This window comes from Anas platyrhynchos, chromosome Z, assembly GCF_047663525.1.
Source record: "Anas platyrhynchos isolate ZD024472 breed Pekin duck chromosome Z, IASCAAS_PekinDuck_T2T, whole genome shotgun sequence".
Taxonomy (NCBI): domain Eukaryota; kingdom Metazoa; phylum Chordata; class Aves; order Anseriformes; family Anatidae; genus Anas; species Anas platyrhynchos.
The window spans coordinates 34,251,108-34,271,529 of record NC_092621.1 but is presented as its reverse complement, the minus strand read 5'-3'; the positions used below and the strand labels follow the sequence as shown (position 1 = coordinate 34,271,529).

Below are 20,422 nucleotides of genomic sequence, written 5' to 3'. Positions count from 1 at the left end.
AGGGAGCTGCCAGGGCCTGGCGGTTCCCATGAGGGCAGCTGATGAGGTATGGGCGGAGCCAGACATGCCCAAAGGCAGCCCGTATGGAGCGCGAGCGACCAGGAGGAAGAGCAAACTGGCATGGAGCAATTGGAGCAGGCAGAGTGAGCAGGGAGGGCGCTCTCACCGCTCCTTTCCAAAAGTGGTTGTAACCTGCTCATGAAGAGCCCAGCCATGGTTTCCACCCGGCAGAAAGCAATGGCCTCTGCTTCCCTTGCAGCCTTTCCAGACATGGTTACTGATGTGGCTACCCAGACGGAGGTCTCCGGGGAACACACAGGCCTGCAAGTCTTGGCCTGCAGGGTGTGCCTGAGTCAGTGCAGTCATTGGTCCAGACCAACATGAGTTCATGAAGGGAAAGTCATGCCTTATGAGCTTAATACCCATTTCTGACCAGGTTATGCACCTAGATGGATGAAGTTTAAGCAGTCGAGGTGTTGTTTGTTTGTTTGTTTGTTTGTTTGTTTTTTGTGTTTTTTTGTTTGTTTGTTTGTTTGTTTGGTTGTTTTTTTTTTTTAATTTTGGCATAGCTTTTAATACTGTCTCTCAGAATATTCTTCAGGACAAAATGCCCAGCTCTGTAGCTGGAGAAGAACACAATGCCAAGGGTGACCAACTGGCTGAAGGGTCAGGCTCAAAGAGTGGCAGTAAAGAGGGCAACATCAGGTTGGTGGACAGTCCCCAGCGGTGTTCCCACTAGGCGCTGCCCATCGTGGGCTCAGCCTGCAAAAGGGAAGAACTGGCCGCTTGGAGAGGGCCAGTGTGAAAACATCACCTTGCACCAGACTGACAAACCACATCCCTCGTCTAGGTTTTTGTTACTATTTTTTATTCTTATTGGCAGAAGACATGTCTCCTGGCCAACGACTGGTAGCCGTTCCTCTCCCATGCACCTGCACCCGGTAAATGCAGGTGTAATCTGGATTTCCCCAGTTGCTCTGTATGACGACCTTGATGACCTGAAAGGCTCTGGGAATCTCCTGCAAAGAAAAAGCACAAAAAGATGTGCCACCCCTGAGGTGGAAGGAGCCAGAGCTGCTTCCACTCCCCTTTCTCGGTCAGCCAGGCCCCTGCTCCAGGACCAGCTCCTGCTCTGGCCAAGGAGGCAGCTTCTGTAAGGACTATAAGGAGGTAACGAGGCTGTGCAGGGACAAAATTAGAAAGGCCAAAGCTCATCTGGAGCTCAGTCTGGCTACTGCCGTTAAGACAACAAAAAATCTTTTTACAAATACATCAACGCAAAACGGAGGACTAACGAGAATCTCCATCCTTTACTGGGTGCAGGGGGGAACCTTGTTACAAAAGATGAGGAAAAGGCAGAGGTGCCTAATGCCTTCCTTGCCTCAGTCTCTAGCGGCAATACCGGTTGTTCTCTGGATACCCAGTACCAGACGATTAGATGTAGAGCTTAGGGGTATGGTTTGGTGGGGACTGTTAGTGTGAGGTCAGAGGTTGGACTCGATGATCTTGAGGTCTCTTCCAACCTATAAATTCTGTGATTCTGTGATTCTTGCTGCTTCTCCTCTCCCACCCAGGCCGCCAAGGCTCCCTGTGCCTGGGCAGGGCCAACAGCCAGCCTCTGAGAGTAAGGTGGGCAGCGGTGGAAGCCTGAGGCTCTCTGATCCTGGGGGAGATGGGCAAGGACCCTGGAGAAAGTCCCGAGGCCAGAGCAAGGTGCTGGCTGCCCTCTTTGCTACCAGTACCTGCCCAGCATGTGCAGCCTGGGATCTCCAGGCACACACAGCAACAGGGACAGCCCGACCTCCGCTCAGTGTCTGCTGTCCTGCTGCCTAGTGCCCACCCTCCCTGCCCACCCTGTCTCTCTCCCATGGGCTGGGACTGCTGCCCTGGGAGGGACCCTGCACACTGCTGCCACTGACTTGCTGCCAACACAGTGTTTCTGGACAGGCCTCCTGCCCACCACCTCTGACTGTACCTGCAGAGGGAAGGTCTGCACAGGCTTCTTCTGCACGGCATAGGTGAATGTCCCGAGCAGAGTTTCGGCTTCTGTTTCCTCATCCACTCCCTGTGGAGGTAAAGAACGGGGCAGCAGGTCAGGCTCATCCCTGTGACAGCTTCCCCCGGATGCATCCCAGTCCCTAGTGCCCAGCAGAGACTTACAGAGACGGTGAAATCTCGGGGAGCACTGCTGAATTTCCCAAGCGCCGAGTCCATGTCTGAGGTGTGGTGGACGGTGACCATGGTTGCCTGGATTTTTGCAGGCAACCTAATGACCACCTGGCCCCGAGACCCTTGGAAAGCCCAGCAGTTGCCCAGAGAAACGTCCGGCTGAAAGCAGAGGGCAACAACAGTGAATGGCTGGGCTGTGGTGGGGCCCGTGCCACCACGCAAGCAGTACCTGTGCCTGTGGGGGTCTCTCTCCTCTCTCTCCTGAGGGGAAGTGCCCCACAGCTTGCCCCCAGCTTTACCAGGGGAACAAACTGTCACTGATGGTTTCTACTAGCGTACCTGCAGAATAGTGTCTGGAGGGTTTGGGGTACAAGGAAGCCAGAAGAGCCTGCACGACCGCATGCCATCCCATGAGTATGTCTTTGAAGATCTCTCCAGGTCAATGGTGGCCCCTGAAGGGAGAAGAGAGCAGCTGACGGCTGGCGGGAGGCTATTTCTAAGGCTGCCTGACAGCACTGCTACCTGGGAGGGGCCCCAGGAAAGGAAGGGATGCCCGTGTCCCGTGATGGCGGCGTCTCTCTCTCAGAGCTGCCTAAAGCCGAGGGCTGTGGGAGCAGGCAGCACGCCCTCACAGGCAGGGCAGCAGACTGCAGCCCAGGTGCCACCAATTGGCAATGGCAAAGGACGACCTGGCCACAGATTTTCGGTCCCCACAACAGCTTCATGCAGAGGAGAGGGTGACGGGCCAGCTGGGGAATGGCAGAAGCAGCAGTAGGGAGTCCGCGGGCATTATAGGGTTGAGCCAAGGGAGCTGCTTGCCCATAGGCAGGCTATTGGGTCCCGTGATTTTGTCTCATCCCCTCCATATCAGAGGTCCGAACCTGCAGTGCCTGTAGCTTTCTTTTGGGAGGGCCAAGCAGGAGCCTAGTGACAGGAGACCTGCCTGCCTGTGTCCATACCTGTGCTTTTCAGAGCCCAGTCAAGCAGCACTTCAGACTTTTTGCGAGAGTTAACAGACACAGCGTCTCGCAAGTCCTTAAGTTCCTGGGAGAGACAGAAGGGAACAAAGGAAACAACCACATCAGCACCACGCCAAGGAAGACGTCCATGTGCACTTAGTCACATGCCTCTGTAACTGTGCACGTAGCCACATGGTCTACACTTTTGGGCAGACCTGTGTGGTGCCAGGAGTTGGACTTGATGACCCTTATGGGTCCCTTCCAACTTGGGATATTCTATGATCCTATAATTCTATGTCAGAAAACCAAAACAAGACTTGTTCCGTGTCTGACAAGAGAGAACTTGGCAAGAACGCTGGTGTGCAAGGCCATCGTGTGGGTGTGCGTCCAGGCCCCACAGTGCGTTGTCTGGCAGTCCTCCCTGACCTGGCTGACATTGCCTGGACCAGCCTGGCCAGGAGAAGGGACTTTTGGGCAAACAAGCTGGCCCTGGCAAGAGATGGGTAGCCGCAGGAAGCTGGAAAACCCCATCAGCAAACCCAGGAAGGGCTTTGTGGGGGGCCCTGCTCATCCAAACCCTCTTCCCCGAACTGTAGGATTACCTTTTTCAGGGTGCCGATCTCCTCACTCAGCTGAGCCGCCACACCACTGTGCTCCTGGAGCATCTTCTCATTCTGATCCCACAGCCCATCAAGCCTGTTCCTGCAGGTATCGGCAAAGCAGACCTTGTCAGGGAGCCTCCTAGAGCCTCCAAGCTTAGGGCTGAGCAGACAGACACAGGTGCTCAAGCCCTCTCTTCTGTTGCCAGCTTTCCAGTGCTTCCTTCCAATTCACCGCCACCATTAGCAAAAGAGAGGGAGGGAGGGGCCCGGGCCCTGGGTGCAAGGGAGTGCTGCCACAAGGCTGGCTGTCACAGCCCTACCACATGAGGTGCAGGTGAGGAGAGGCCTCTTACCTTGTGGCCACTACTTCAGGCAAATACTGCTCCAGCAGCACCTGAAAGAGAAAGGCTCTCCGTTGGAGCACCAGAGCCGCTGTGGCTTTCCAGAGCCAGCAGCTCTAGCACGGCATGGCAGAAGCTGCTGCTTCTCTGGCTCACTGCTTGCAAATGGAGGGTGCAGCGGTTTGCCCAGCTGCCACCAGCCGAGCACTGCTCTGCTCTGGGATTTTCCTCTCATCAACAGCAGTCACTGACCTTTTGCTCCTGCCGCTCCTGCCCCATCCTTGCCACACAAGCCCCAGAGAAGCCAACAACTGCAAACACATCACCCAGAGAGTTATTTCACTGGGGTTTCTAATGATCCCCGCAGCCTCCCACAGCAGTGGGGCGAGAAGCTGCCTGAGGACATGATGAACCGGTGCAGAGACAGGATGTGGCTCCAAGCAGGAACCCTCTCCCCGGGTTCTGCGCGGCGCTGGTCTGCGTGCTCAGCGCTCCACAGCTGCTCCCCATTTTCCCTCTCCTGTTTGCAGGGAGAAAGCCTCCCGCATCCCTCCCCCTCCACACACCCATATGAGAAACCCCGATTTAGACATGTTCTGATTCCCAGGCAATGGCCACGTCTGGCCCTGCCTCCTGCTGTCTCTGCTTCCCCCAGCACACCTCGGAGCAAGGCTCTGCTGAAGCAGCCATAGCACAGCAGTGCAGGAGCTGGGCGGTTTCCTGGCATGAGCCCCCAGCCTGGCACTAGTTTCCAGGAGACGCAAGGACTTTCTCCAGCCTCCCCCTTTCACAGCTGAAAAACTTTCCTCTCCCCCCATCTGTCTGTCTGTCTGTGTGCCTCTCTCTCACACACACTCTGATCATGCCAGCGAGGTGGGAAGGCCCTACAGGTTCCCCTCCACAGGCTTGTGTATGTCTGTACCAGCTGTGAGGCCAGGTGGGATCTGCGTGTAGCTGGTATCTGGGGAGCTCCCTGAACCATGGAGGTGCGAGGCTGGAAGGGCCCCGTGGACCTCCAGCACCTCTGCCTCACGCTGGGACACGCATCCTGTGGCTCTGTGCTACCGCTGGCAGTGCGGGAATACTCACTGAAAGCAGCCACGATTGTAAAGATAATTGTGAAGAGCCGCTGTTTCTGCAGGGTGTTGCTTTGCCTGAAAAACAGGGAGTCGTGGTGTTGCCAGTGCTCAACGTTTGGGGCAGATGCCTTCGTGGGGAATTTTCTCTTACGAGCTGAGAAGCCACAATCTTGGGGGTCAGCTGGTGACAGAGAGCTGCCGAAGCAGCCCCCCAGAGCAGCAGGGTTTCTGTCAGCCCCCGTCAGCACCACTGGCAGAACTGGCCAAGGGAAAGTGCTCCACAAGCACCCTCAGCAAAGGAGATGAGCCAACTCCGAGAACATACCTGAGCCTCTTTGCCACTTACGGTGGAGTTCGCAAGGCCCGGAGCCCTTGCTCTGCCCACAGCACTTGTGGACTTGTGCTCTGTGTCCCCCCAGCCCCACATGAGGCTCTGTCTGTGCTACCCCCCAGCTGATGTCCCCATGAAACTGCAACCCCCTCGTACCCATTCCTGGGGAGCTGGCTAAGCCCTGCTTCCTCCCCTGAGTGTTCCTCAGGGGTTCTTTGCTGTGAGGCTCTCAAACGCCCCTGCGATCTCATCTCCATGGTGAAGCCTTCTGCTCGTCAAGTTCTTCCTGTTCAGGTCCAGGAGCGCTCTCTGCCCAGGGCAAGGGCAGTCAGCAAGAAGGCCAACACCAACTGGCCGGAGGAGCACGCCTGTCACAGGCACACGTCCACTAGGACACTGCGAGCGTCCTTCCAGCTGGGCAGTCACGCCCACAGTGCCAGGCGTTGGCCAGTGGAGCTCTGAATGGCAGCCAGCCGTGACCTCACAGAGGCCTTGTCTTGCATGGCGTGAGGCTGCTGTCACAGCCAGGACTACCAGGGACAGGAGGTGGGGAGAAGCACCGTGGCTTTCCTTACACAGCCCATCCATGGCTGTACCAAAGCCCGAGCCAGGGAGCGCTGGGGACAGCCAAGAGGCACTGTGGTGCTGCTGGCAGTTGCCGCATCCGGGGCCTCGAGGCCCTGGGCATCGGCAAGAATTGCTGCTCCACCTACATCCACACAAGTCCACAAGTCCGGATGGGATTCATCCCAGGTGCCCAGAGAGCTGGCTGACGTCATCGCAGAAGCTGGCAAATGTTGTGCCAATTTTCAAGAAGGGCAAGAAAGAAGAGTCTTGGTAACCACAGTCCTGTCAGTCTCATGTCAGTGCCTGGAAAAACTGTGGAGAAGATTATCCTGGGAGCTACTGAAGCGCACCTGGAGTACGATCACAGAATCACAGAATCGTCTAGGTTGGAAGAGACCTCAATGGTCCAGACAACATGGTTCCTGAGTCGTAGGTCCCGTTTAACAAATTGGATTTCCTTTTATGAGAAGATCACGCATCCACTTGATCAAGGGAAGCCATCTGATGTGATCTTTTTGGATTTCAGTGAAGGGTTTGAAGGTTTTGACACAGTTTCCCGTAGCCTCCTCCTGGACAACATGTCCAGCACATAGCCAGTTACAGCTGGACAAAAACATCCTAACATGGGTGCCATGATGGGCAGGGCTCGAAGTGCTACAGTAAACAGGGCTACCCCAGGCTGGTGGCCAGTCACCAGTGGGGTTCCCCAGTGTTCCATTTCATAAACTATTTGGATGTAGGACTAGAAGGTGTTTGGAGTAAATCTGCTGATGATACTAAACTGGGAGGAGTTGTTGACCCTGCCGAGTGTGGCAAGGCCTTTCGGAGAGATCTGGGCAGACTGAAGAGCTGGGCAATCACCAAGCACGTGAAGTTTAACAAGAGCAAGTGCCGGGTCCTGCACCTGGGACAGGGCAACCCTGGCTATCAGTACAGACTGGGTGACGAGACACTGGAGAGCAGCCCTGCAGAGAGGGACCTGGGTGTTTTGGTCGACAGCAAGCTGAAGATGAGCTGGCAGTGTGCCCTGGGAGGCAGGAGGGCCAACCGTATCTTGAGGTGCATCAAGCACGGCACTGCTAGTTGTTTGCGGGAAGTGATTGCCCTGCTCTACTCTGCGCTGGTGCGGCATCACCTCGAGTACTGTGTGCAGTTCTGGGCACCACAGTACAAACAGGATGTGAAATTATCGGAGAGTGTCCAGAGGAGGCCTATGAAGATGGTGAAGGGCCTAGAGGCGAAGACATATGAGGAGTGGCTGAGGTCACTTGGCCTTTTCAGCCTGGAAAACAGGAGGCTGAGGGAAGACCTCGTCGCGGTCTACAGCTTCCTCACGAGGGCGAGTGGAGGAGCAGGCACTGATCTCTTCTCTTTAGTGACCAGCAACACGACCAGAGGGAATGGAGTCAAGCTGTGACAGGGGAGGTTCAGGTATCAGGAAAAGATTGTTCAGCAAGAGGGTTGTCATGCACTGGAACAGGCTCCCCAGGGCCGTAGTCATGGCACCATGCCTGTAGAGTTCAAGAAGTGTTTGGACTATGCTCTTAGTCATGTGGTTTGAAGTTTTGGGTAGACCAGTGCGGTGCCAGGAGTTGGACTTGATGATCATTGTGGGTCCCTTCCAACTCAAGATATTCTATGATTCTGTGATTAAGTCTGCTCTGCTAAAGCCCTGTGTGGTTTTCCTGTTTTTTGCCTTGACACCTGCTTTCCGGGAACTCAAATCCACCATCTTAAGGTCACCGTATCTAAGGCATCCTCTGCCACCTCACTCGGCCTTCAGGCACTGGAAGGCCTGCCACATTCTGGAGTTCCCAGTAGCTGAGGGTCTGGGCAGCTCCTTCGGTCCTGGGGAGGTCCGTCTGGGTGGAGGTGTCTGTCTGGGGAGGGAGCTCTGGCCCCTCTGTCTGTGTTTCAGCTTGGCCTGGCACTTGCAGTGGCTGGATGCCATCTGGCTTCCAGCAGAAGGCTGGAAGGCTGGGCTATTAGGGGCAGTTATTAGGGGCTTCACCGAGGGGATGTGTCTGTGCTATTCCCCAGCTGATGTCCCCACAACACAGCAACCCCCTCATAGCCATTTCCAGTGAACTGGCTGGGACCTGCTTCCTCCACTGACTCGTCCAATGCAGCTCCTTTCTGTTGTGGGGCTCTCAGAATGCCTTGTGACCTAGAGGCGGCTGTCACATGAGACTAGGCTGATGGTCTGCCGCCTCTCCATGGACCAGAAGGCATTGACTTGAGGGATAGAGGTCAATGGAAACAAGCCTCTTCTTGGGGCAGCAGGAGAAGCTCCTCCCTGTGTCTCTAGCCTGTACCATAACCAACCTTCATGAGGAAAGAGCAGCAGGTTGTTGTCACAGGTGACTCCTTTCTGTGGAGAACCCATGGAAAGGGCCCGATCTGCCGACCTGCCCCAACCTTCAGGCAAGCGCCACGTACTTACAATGGTGGAAGCAACCACCGGATGGCTGGAAACATATCCTGTGCCTCATGCCACCGCCCGGAACACCATCCTGGGCCTTGAAAAGCAAGTCCTATGGCGACATGGCACCCCAGAAAGAATAGAATCAGACAACGGGACTCACTTCCGAAACAACCTTATAGACACTTGGGCCAAAGAACATGGTATTGAATAGGTGTATCACATCCCCTATCATGCACCAGCCTCAGGGAAAGTTGAACGATACAATGGCCTGTTAAAGACTACCTTGAAAGCAATGGGCGCTGGGACGTTCAAAAACTGGGATACGCATTTGGCAAAGGCCACCTGGTTAGTCAATACTAGGGGATCTACCAACCGAGCTGGACCTGCCCAATCAAACCTGTTATGTACTGTAGATGGGGATAAAGTTCCTGTAGTGCATGTAAAAAATATGCTGGGTAAAACAGTCTGGGCTACTCCTGCCTCAGGAAAAGGCAAACCTATTCGTGGAATTGTTTTCGCTCAGGGACCTGGATACACTTGGTGGGTGATGCAAAAGAACGGAGAGGTGCGGTGTGTACCTCAAGGAGATTTAATACTGGGTGAGAATAGCCCATGAACTGAATTGTACCATGTTAATTAGTATATTACACTGTATATTATCACTACCATGATTACTATAGGTGACTAATTAGAATGTATGGAAAAGAGTGTAACCTGAGCATGACATAAATGGTATGGAATAAGGGGTGGATAGATGTCCTGGTTTCAGTTAGCACAGAATTAATTTTCTTCCTAGTAGCTGGTGGAATGCTGTGTTTTGGCTTAGGATGAGAAGAGTGCTGATAACACCCCGATGCTTTAATTGTTGCAGAGCAGTGCTTATACTAAGCCAAGGACATCTCAGTCTTTTGCTCTGTCCTGCCAACGGACAGGCTGGGGGTGCAGTAAGAGCTGGGAGGGGACAGACCCAGGACAGGTGACCCAAACTAGCCAAAGGGGTATTCCATACCATCTGACGTCATGCTAAACAATATATAGGGGTGGCTAGCCGGTGGAAGGGGGCCAGACTGCTCGGGGTTAGGCTGGGCATCGGTCAGCGAGTGGTGAGCAATTGCATTGTGCATCACTTGTTTGTACATATTATTATTATTTCCCTATTATCACCATATTATTATTATTGTTATTATTGTTATTATTATTTTGTTATTATTATTTTCCTGTCTTATTAAACTGTTTTTATCTCAACTCACGGGCTTCACTTTCCATTTCTCTCCCCCGTCCCAGAGAGGGAGGGGGGAGGGTGAGCGAACGGCTGCGTGGTGTTTAGCTGCCGGCCGGGTTAAACCACGACACCTACCTCTCCTTTAAGATCCAAGGCCTGAAACCCATTACGGAGGGACACCTCAGGAAGCAAGGTAGGTAGGGTGGGGGTTTGTCTGCGATGCCAAACTGGGAGTCACTTCCAACCCTCCTCATCTTTTTGGTCCCCTCCCTCTGTCTTACAGCAACAGTGCAGGGGCTCCACCACCCTCTGGGGGGCATGCCCCTGCTGCCCTTCTCTCTGGCACAGCAGGGAGTTACTTCACCAGTCATTTTCCTCCTCACACATCCTGATGTTCCATAGTCTCTCCACCTCCTCCTTGGGCTCAGCCATCATGGCGAGCAGACCTTCCACCTGAGATCAGATAGTCTCACCCTGCCCTCCCCCAGCAGCAGCAGGTTCAGACCCTCCCTGAAGCCAGAGGCCTGAGCAGCCACGTCTCTGGGCAGGCCCTGCGTCTGGGTCGCCACAGTCTTTTGGGAGTGAGCTCTCTGCCTAGTGGACACCATGGTAAGCGTGTGATCTTGCATACTGCCAAGAGTTGGTGCAGAGGTCCCCTGCGCTGCCATACCAGCTGCACACCAGTGCACATGCAATGCTGGCCCCTCCCTGCTCGTGGTGGGCAGTGACATGTCACCGCCCTCTCAGAGGCTGTTTCTAGGCAGAGGGCATGGGCACAGTCATCATTGCCTTGGCAACACCCACTCCACTGCCAGCCTCTCTGGAGAGAGTTGGAGGGTGAGGCCTGGTTGTGCTGTTGTGGTCCACTCCTGGAGAAACAAGGGCCTGAGATTCCCCTGTAACTCATGGTGGGGTGCTGCAGCTGCGCTGGCTCCAAGGCAACTGACCTTGACTACTGAAGAGTACTTGTGATATTTTCTATTCTCCTCTTCCATCCCGTAAAAATGTCCTCAAAAAAAAAGATTTATTTATTTTTATTTTTTTTTACTCTCTCTCTCTCTCTCACACACACACCAGTAAAAGAAGACACCAGTAAAAGTTAAACTTCTAGCAATTTGTAAGCATTTTTATTAAACAGTTCAAGCTCTTTCTGGAGAGCATCAAGGAACAAGAGAGAAAAATAATTATATCACTTCCAAAACAAAGATTAAAAAACCTATCTGCTACTGAGATTCCTTAAGTGAAAATATGCATTTTATTAGGAGTCAAGCCAGAGAAATAGTCTGCGGACTCCTCTTTTGCGTGTGTGTGTGTGTGTACATGCCTGAGATTCAAGCATGAAGAAGGAAGCGATGAATAAGAAATGTGTTTTTTATGCAATAATGAGATGGAGACACAGGTTTATATATCTTCTAATCCAAGGTGTATCACTGACTGCTTCTGTCCCCCTGAGGTCTTAACTGCCATGCCTCTATATCAGGTCTGTGCCTATAGATCATTAGTATTTGCACAAGGCTTCTAAATGAAATATATATATATATATATATATAAATGAAATATATATTATATATATATATATATATGCCTATCATTAGTAAAGGTTTGGGGGGATCTGTTAGGAAAAAGGAACTGGGTAATAGTTGTGGAAGAAGGAAGTTAACCTCTGACACCTTTCAGATTGGGTGCTGAACAAGGAAACAGACGGTGCATTTGAGGAAAAATGCCATTAATATTTTTTAAATCTCACATAACAGGAACTCTTAATGAATATCAATGCTGTAAGCTGTATAACTTGACAGGGCAAGTAACAGTTACAAAAGTCAGAGCTAATGGACATGCTTTATACATTTTCAATGTCAATGCTGTTGAAGATATTGTAAAGAACCTCTTAGTAATAAAGGTGTTAGAGTGAACAGCAGATGAGTATCCTGTTGGTTCTGAAATACTCTTCTCCCTTGTCACACTCCCTGATTCATAGAATCATAGAATGGCTTGGGTTGCAAGTTACCTTAAAGATCATCTAGTTCCAAGCCTCCTGTGACATGGGCAGGGACACTTCCCACAAGATCAGGTTGCCCAGGGTCCTGTCCAACCTGGCCTTGAACAGCTCCAGGGACTTCCTGGGGCATTCACATCTTTTCTGGGCAACCTCTTCCAGTAACTCACCTTTACCTCACATTAAAAATTTAATCCAAATATCTAATTCTATATCTAATTCTATCCTATTTTGTTTAAAAACATTTCTCTTTGTACTATCATTATGTGTCTGAAGAAGAAGTTCATCTCCATCTTTTTTATAAGCCCCATTTCAGTATTGACAAGCTGCAGTGAGTTGTCCATGGAGTCTTCTCTTCTCCAGGCTGAACATCCCAAGTCCTCTCAGCCTTTCTTCACAGGAGAGGTGCTCCAGCCCTCTGAGCATCTTCAAGGCCCTCCTCTGGACCCCTGCTAACAGACCCACTTCCTTCTTGTGCTAGGGGACCAAGACATGGATGCAACAGTCCAGATGTCGCCTCTCTAGGGTAGAGCAGAGGGGGACAATCACCTCCCTTCACCTGATGGTCACCCCTCTGTTGATGCAGCCCAGGATGCAGTTGGCCTTCTGGGATGCAAGCTTGCACCACTGGCTCTTGTTGAGCTTTTCATCCAACAGAACCCCCAAGACCTTCTCTGCAGGGCTGCTCTCAATGAGTTCATCTCCCAGTCTGTCTTCCTGTCTGGAATTGCATTTTCCCAGGTGCATCACCTTCCACTTGGCCGTGTTGAACCTCATGTAGTTTACATGGGCCCACTTCTCAAGCTTGTCCAGGTCGCTTTGGATGGCATCCCTTCCTTCTGTTGTATTGACTGTACCACTCAGCTCAGTGTCCTCTGCAAACTTGCTGGGAGTGCACTCGATCCCATTGTCTATGTAGTCAATAACAACTTCTAACACTACTGGTCCCAAGACAGACCCCTGAGGAACACTACTCGTCACTGGCCTCCACTTGGACACAGAACCATTGACCGCCACTCTCTGGATGCGGCCTGAAAGCCAATTCCTTATCCACTGAAAGGTCCATCCTTCAAATCAGTCTCTCTACCATTCAGAGATCAGGATGTCATATGGGACTGTGTCAGAAGGCTTTACAGAAGTCCAGGTAGATGTCATTGATTGGTCTTCCCTTGTCAACAGATGTAGTCACTCCATCATAGAAGACCACCAGACTAGTCAGGCACAATTTCCCCTTAGTGAGGCCATGCAGTCTCAGATCACCTCCACGTCCTGTGTGTGCCTTGGTATTGCTTCCAGGAGGATCTGTTCTATATCTTCCCAGTCACAGAGGTGAGACTCACCAGCCTAGTTCTCTGTGTCCTCCTTTCTACCCTTTTTTAAAATGGGAATGATGTTTCCCTTTTTCCGTCACCAGGGACTTTGCCTGACTGCCAAGTGTGATGGAGAGAGGCTTGGCAACTCCGTCAGTCAGTTCCATCAGGACCCTGCAATGCATGCCATTGGGCCCCATAGACTTGTACCTGTTCAGTTTCATCAGGTGGTCTCAAAACTGCTCCTAGCTTACAGAGAGAGGGACTTTGCACCACAAGCCCTCAAGCAGAGGCTCAGGGATTTGAGAGATGTGGAAGGCGTGACTGTGAGTGAAGACAGGTGCAAAGAACTTGGTGAGTAGCTCAGCCTTCTCCATGTCTATTGATACCAGTTCTCCCATTTAGTTTATTGTTTATTTCTTTGAAAGATTTTTTTTTGTCCTTTTCTTTCGGTCATGCCATGTTCCTTTAAAAGGTATTTATTGAGCAGCAGTCACAGCAGCCTAAATTCTTTATCAAAATGTAGGCAATATGCTCTTTAATTGAACAGTCTACTCAATATTCACTAAATTAATTAAGATATATTTAGTTTCTTTTCTAGGAGAGGGAGAGAGAATATAAGAAAGCAGGAAATGATCTTTACACATCATTCTCTCTTAGGAAATAATTGAATGCAAAGACTACTGAGCAGGCTGCAGTTATAATGAGCTTTTATTAACTTTTCTACCAGCATTTCCAATCTTTGTCTACTATGATCTCCTCTCTTACTCAGTACAGCAGCAGTACTAGGTGGATGACAGTGCAGTAGAAAGATGTTTCCGCTCATCTAGCACTTAAGGAAATAAGAAAATGTGTCCTCTGAAGCTTCACAGCACTGTCTGGAAATGTACGTTTTGTGCACAGTACATCCAAATATCTGGGAAGAATGAAGAATTCAGGCTCACCTCACTCAAAGTTTAAGTGCATATTAAAGATAAAGAAGGAGATAGACCATTACTATGGGATCACACTTCACTATTAGATAGGTTGAAATCCTGTAGGTGTTGGATAACTGCATCTCTCTCAAAAAGTTATAGGACTAATGGCTTGGTGAGATCTCATGACGAAGTTACTCTGGTGCAATAATACTGCTAAAGAGAACTACTCCAATAATATTGCTAAAGAGCTACCCCAAATCTAGGCTGGCAGAAACAGGAGCATGACTGAACCCAGGCCTCTGGTGAAACAAAAACTTTCTGTTTCTGAATTTCCATGGAAAGTAACTCCACAGCTCTTTATGGCCAGCAAGGTCGAAGGGAGGAGATGAATTCTATGGAGGGGTAGGGAAGATCTGAATTACTCCTGTAAACATAGTGGAGCTTATTTAAGGGTTATTCCAATCTAAGATACCTTGTGATGTACAGTAAATTGAAAAGAAAAAAGAATACACCAAAATACCCTGGGTATTTCTCTGAATGATCTCCCAGGAATAACTCTGTAATAGAATCAGAAGGTAAGCTGAGCCACAGGGAGTGTGCAAGGTATTGCGGGAGGAAGAGAATGAAGCAAAAAGAGGTGCCCATATAAATGAGTAAAGAAAACTTGTTTCTGGGCCTCACAGCTAAGTACATATCTGCAAAGTCTTCTTTCTTCCTGGGAAGATCTCAGCCTCATCTCTGGCACTTTCAGAATAGATAACCTAATGAGATTCAATTCGGCTGCGTTACAGAGGTAGTATTTTCATGAGGGTGAACTGTTGAACAACAGTCTGTTGAATTACTCATGCTTTCCTTTAGCAGGCATACATGTTATGTTGTCCATAGCAGCATATTTTATTTTATTTTATTTTATTTTATTTTATTTTATTTTATTTTATTTTATTTTATTTTATTTTATTTTATTTTATTTTATTTTATTTTATTTTATTTTATTTTATTTTACTTTATTTTACTTTACTTTTTTATTTTATTTTATTTTATTTTATTTTATTTTATTTTATTTTATTTTATTTTATTTTATTTTATTTTATTTTATTTTATTTTTTTAGTGCATATTAAGAATTCACCAGTCCTACTTCCACTGTTCAGAGTTTCTGGGTTTGCTTCCACAACGTGGTCACATAGCATCCTTTTAGACTATTTTTCTGAAATCTGTTGACAGGAAGCAAACAATAGTTTTTATGAATTTTGTGAATCAGTTTTTTAAAGAATACAGAAAGTATTTTTGTGGGGAAAAAGTTGTTGCTCTTGACACCTTTGCTTTGATTTTCTCAATTTTAGTGAGAAATTGAGGCCTTCATAGCTAATGATGGAATTCTGGTAGGACTAGCTTTTCTCCATCACAGCCTACAGTAGACAAGAACATAATAATGAAGAAGAGGAATTGCATTGTATTTGTACAATAGAAACTTTACCTAGAACAGATTCAAAATGATTAAATTGGGTAAGCAATCATGCAGATGCTCAGCTACCCCTTGAAAAAAAATGTTAAATTAAAAGAGTGGGATGATTTACGCTAACATTTATCCTCCCCAAAAGCTGTCAGTCAAGCATATTCTCTCTTCTCTTAAGAAACAGGATTTGTCAGATTTCCTGAGCCAGTGGTATTTAAAAAATAAACCAATTAAAACAAAAAAAGAATATATGTTTTTCCTACAGAGGAGCTATTCATTTGTACTTGTCTTTTCATTAAAAAAAAATAAATTAAAAGTTTACAAAATGTTTAACTACAAACCTATGCTAAAAACATTCTTGTGTAAGTGAACATTTTTTTCTCCTTTTGGTCAACATTTAGCTTCTTATTGGTCTACTCAGTAAACTTTGTCAATAAAACAGCATAAATATGGCTACTTCATTGTACTTTCATTGTTTTTTGTGAGACTTCCTCCTTTTGATCAACATCTTACCATAGGAGTAGTCTCAAACAAGTGGACTTATGTGTGTAGTGATGTGCTAGACAGATGATTTGTCCCTATGTTAGTGCTGTCTGCTGCAGGCAAGCATTGATATAACAGTGCAGAATGCTGTCTCTTAAACCTATTTCCCAAATGCAACCATTTGACAGTACAGAAAAAGAACTATAAATGTTAATTTACAGAGCTAACAAAAAGTACTACCGAATCCTATGCTGCCTGTACCTGTGAACGTTATCATTTCCTCTGCCATCTAAAAAAGCCTAATTTTGTGAATACCAAAGCATAATATAATACACTTTTATTTTCATGCATTGGGGGTTGCATGATACTTAACTTTCCTTAAGCTTTGTTCTGCTAATTCTGGTTTATAAAGTTAAACCTTGGTCATTAAAATGAGAAAAGCCTACCATTAAGATTCTTCTGCTAGGTCATAAATGTAAAGAGCCAAGAAGCAAACTAGAGCTACCCACATCCATGCTTTGGGCCTTGAATCATTATACTATTAGCAGAAAATCTCATGGTTCATTTTTCATTTCTCCTCTTTGTATCAGGAAACATGAACTCTGCAAACTTGCTGTGAAGTCTCAGTTCCATCCTATGGAAGGTCATTAGAAGATTTCATTGTATCGGGAAGACGAGTAGGTCTTGGTGTATATTTCTGGGAGAAGGAGAAACATCCTCCTTGCTCCAGATAGCATATACCCTGCCCCACATATTTTTTTCTGTAGAATTCTCCTTATAACAAGGGGCAAGAGGTGTGTGAATAGTAGCTGATCAGTGCCATCTGTCCTATCTTCATACTGATTTCCATTTCACAGAATCACAGAATCACAGAATTTCTAGGTTGGAAGAGACCTCAAGATCATCGAGTCCAACCTCTAACCTAACACTAACAGTCCCCACTAAACCATATCCCTAAGCTCTACATCTAAACGTCTTTTGAAGACTTCCAGGGATGGTGACTCCACCACCTCCCTGGGCAGCCCGTTCCAGTGCCTCACAACCCTTTCAGTAAAGAAATTCTTCCTAACATCTAACCTAAAGCTCCCCTGGCGTAACTTTAGCCCATTCCCCCTCGTCCTGTCACCAGGCACATGGGAGAACAGGCCAACCCCCACCTCTCTACAGCCTCCTTTAATGTACTTATACAGAGCAATAAGGTCACCCCTGAGCCTCCTCTTCTCCAGGATGAACAAGCCCAGCTCCTTCAGCCGCTCCTTGTAGGACTTGCTCTCCAGGCCCCTCACCAGCTTCGTCGCCCTTCTTTGGACCCGCTCAAGCACCTCGATGTCCTTCTTGTAGCGAGGGGCCCAAAACTGAACACAGTACTCGAGGTGCGGCCTCACCAGAGCCGAGTACAGGGGGACGATCACCTCCCTAGCCCTGCTGGTCACAGTGTTTCTGATACAAGCCAGGATGCCGTTGGCCTTCTTGGCCACCTGAGCACACTGCTGGCTCATATTCAGCCGACTGTCCACCATCACTCCCAGGTCCTTCTCTGCCTGGCAGCTCTCCAACCATTCCTCTCCCAGCCTGTAGTTCTGCTTGGGGTTATTGCGCCCCAGGTGCAGGACCCGGCACTTGGCCTTGTTGAACTTCATACAGTTGACCTCAGCCCATCGGTGCAGCCTATCCAGATCCTCCTGCAGAGCCTTCCTACCCTCGAGCAGATCGACACACGCACCTAGCTTGGTGTCATCTGCAAACTTACTGAGGGTGCACTCAATGCCATCATCCAGATCATTGATGAAGATGTTAAAGAGGACCGGCCCCAGCACTGAGCCCTGGGGGACGCCACTAGTGACTGGCCTCCAACTGGACTTGGCTCCATTCACCACAACTCTTTGGGCCCGGCTATCCAGCCAGTTTCTAACCCAACGAAGCGTGCGCCAGTCCAAGCCAAGAGCAGCCAGTTTCTTGAGGAGAATGCTGTGGGAGACGGTGTCAAAAGCCTTGCTGAAGTCAAGGTAGACCACATCCACAGCCTTTCCCTCATCCACCAGCGCGTGACTTTGTCGTAGAAGGAGATCAGGTTCGTCAAGCAGGACCTGCCTTCCATAAACCCATATCCTGGGCAAGGAGCTCCATGTGTGTGAAGGCTTATCGCTGGCCATGGGAGTGAGTCTGCAGGTCGCAGAATGTGTGGTGGTGTGCCAGCCACTGGAGGAACCAGGATACCCTACATGTTGACTGGGTGTCAGCTAGTGTGTGCAATCACCAGCAAATATCAAGCCAGACTAGTGGCAGGTAGGATAAGGAACATGGAAGCCATGCATAGGAGTGATCCTAAGACTGGCCTGGATACTGTTGAGACCAGAACATCCGAGAGTTGGCTACTAGGATAGCCATAGGTCCAGGCCAGGTACTGCAGAGTCCATGGGTCTGAGTTGGCTATTGGTAGGTTCCTTGGGTCTGTACCAGCTACTAGAGATACTTGTTTGTGAATGCATGTGTGTGTGTGTGTGTATGAAGCAACTTGGAGACAATACGAGCTACTTAAGAGATGTATGTCTAGGATAACTTAATGGAGGAATACATACTAAATATATATACACATATATATTACACCAACAGGCTTTCATCCTAATCAGCCAGAGAGGGAATATGATGAGCCTTTTGTTGCTGTCTGCATTTCTGTGAGTGCTGCTTCTTTTGTCTGCGCTCACCTGCATTGGCTGGATGTGTGTACTTGTATACATGTTATGTATATCCCCATGTCCTGCTCTAAGGAGCCTGCTTTGGCAGGGGGGTTGGGCCCGATGGTCTTCTGAGGTCCCTTCCAACCCCTTCAATTATGTGATTCTGTGTCTGCCTAGTGGGGACGTAGGCTCAGCCTCACTACTTGATGGTCCTGAGGACATGGATCTACAGCAGCCTTAGCACTGTTAGGCTGATGGATTCAGCAGCTCCAAATACAGACTAGAAAAACCTTCCATTATTTAGAAAACTGATCTGTGAACCTTGAAATATCATCCTCATCATCTTACACTTGGGAAAGCTAAGTATAAAAAAGAGATGTTACTCAATTCACCCAGAAAGCCAAAGGCAGATAATCTGTGTTTTTTACCTGTTAGAAAAGTGAGAGTCACCACTCAAGAACAGTGACCAAATCAGAGCATCTGTGAGCTGAGGATACCATAGGCAAAAAGGGATAGGAACAAAAGTGCCCCAGCTCAGCTAGCAAAGTGCCTGTGAGAAGGAAGAGATTGGAAATGTCTCCCACACCTTACCTCAGCAGGCAGTAGTTACCATTTTGAGAAATACTCAGAGTAAAGACATTGCAAGCTTTATTCAACTTGTCCCAAATCAAATCAAATCAAATCAAATCAAAAGAAATAAACCAAACCACTACATCTTTGTTTAAGAGTGTGTTGAGTGTGTCATATTTTAGACTGGCAAGTTACATGCAAAGTATAATTACTACTATACTAATACGTGCCTTGTTATTAATTAATTATGTGTTGCACTAGATTACCATTCTATCCTTTGCCTTGCTCCAGACCACACAGTAAAGAAAGCATTTCTCACACTTATTATTAAGGTCTTTAAGACAGACCACAATGCAATTAAACTATTGTGCTGTTGGAGGTGCATAACAGCTTGGCATGTGGTTTTCTTACGCTTCACACTTGGGTTGTGTCAAGTAACACTGACAAACAGCAACATGTGAAGTCTGTAGATGGTGACTAAATATATCTTACTGTGGCTAGTCTGCAGATCCTAGTTCCTTGCTTCAAGCACTGCAAAGCAAGCCAGAAGCAATGAAAAGCGAGGATGCTTGGCTTGACTTCCTCTTTTGCTGACAATTCTGGAGAAATCTGCTCCCTCAGTTCCTTAGTTGGAGGGAAGCCTGCCAGCACATGGGGTATTGTGAACTGGCACACATGGGGGTCGATGGGGGAGAGAAGAGATAAAACCTGAAGTGAGCCCCTATACTCTTACAGAAATGTACTGGAAGTGTTTAGAGAATACCCTGCTGAGCGTATCTGGATTGCTTTATTTTGTGTGAAAGCCACCTGGAAAATCTTCTTGACTCAGCTGGAGCGTGAAAACAACTTGCCAAAACATCATCTCAAGCTCAGCTAATTGGAGTACTAGTTATTAAGCTGTTACTGGCTGAGGTAGTTTGTGAAACCACAGACGAGTGAAAATGCATAAGGAACAGTAAGGCAGGAGAAGAGGATGCTGTCTTCCCTTCCTTGCATGACAAAGTCACAGTGTCACAACTTCTAGCTTTCCAGCTCAGCATCTTTGTATTTGTGTGATTTTTTTTTTTTTATATATACATACATATGAATAATTACAAAATAAAAATACATAGACCTACCTGCACAGAGATTTATATTCATTTGCATAGCCTGTTCATGTGGCTGCATAAGAACAAGCTCCTGTGAAATGCCTGAAGTCTTCTGTGTGATTGGTTCCATTTTGGAATTGTTATGGCATGCTAGAATTAAATCACAACAAAATTCACTTTTTCTGTCATCCAAGCCTGACTTAATGTGACTGGGGCCACTTGAGATAAGTA

At 48.4% G+C, this 20,422-nt stretch overlaps 1 protein-coding gene across 2 annotated transcripts; it reads right to left on the bottom strand.

Annotated features, from left to right (window-relative positions):
* Window positions 1-596: 596 nt before the first annotated feature.
* LOC113840280 (sperm-associated antigen 4 protein-like) lies at window positions 597-5,961 on the bottom strand. Of its 2 annotated transcripts, XM_072031505.1 has the most exons (10): window positions 5,638-5,961; window positions 5,161-5,225; window positions 4,324-4,382; window positions 4,084-4,124; window positions 3,731-3,830; window positions 3,129-3,213; window positions 2,509-2,621; window positions 2,161-2,328; window positions 1,976-2,065; window positions 597-1,019 (listed from the first exon to the last, which is right to left on the bottom strand). In XM_072031505.1, the coding sequence occupies exons 1-10, from the start codon at window positions 5,736-5,738 to the stop codon at window positions 861-863; spliced, it is 981 nt and encodes a 326-aa protein (XP_071887606.1). In that variant the 5' UTR covers window positions 5,739-5,961; the 3' UTR covers window positions 597-860. The 2 variants fall into 2 exon arrangements, with proteins under 2 accessions (XP_071887606.1, XP_071887607.1); XM_072031506.1 differs by lacking the exon at window positions 4,324-4,382.
* Window positions 5,962-20,422: the final 14,461 nt, after the last annotated feature.

Coding starts and splice junctions, on each gene's coding strand:
- LOC113840280 (XM_072031505.1), bottom strand. CDS start 5,738: ATGGAGATGAGATCGCAGGGGCGTTTGAGAGCCTCACAGCAAAGAACC. Junction 4,383..5,160: donor TACAATCGTGGCTGCTTTCA/GTGAGTATTCCC, acceptor ATGTGTTTGCAG/TTGTTGGCTTCTCTGGGGCT. Junction 3,214..3,730: donor AGATCGGCACCCTGAAAAAG/GTAATCCTACAG, acceptor TGTCTCTCCCAG/GAACTTAAGGACTTGCGAGA.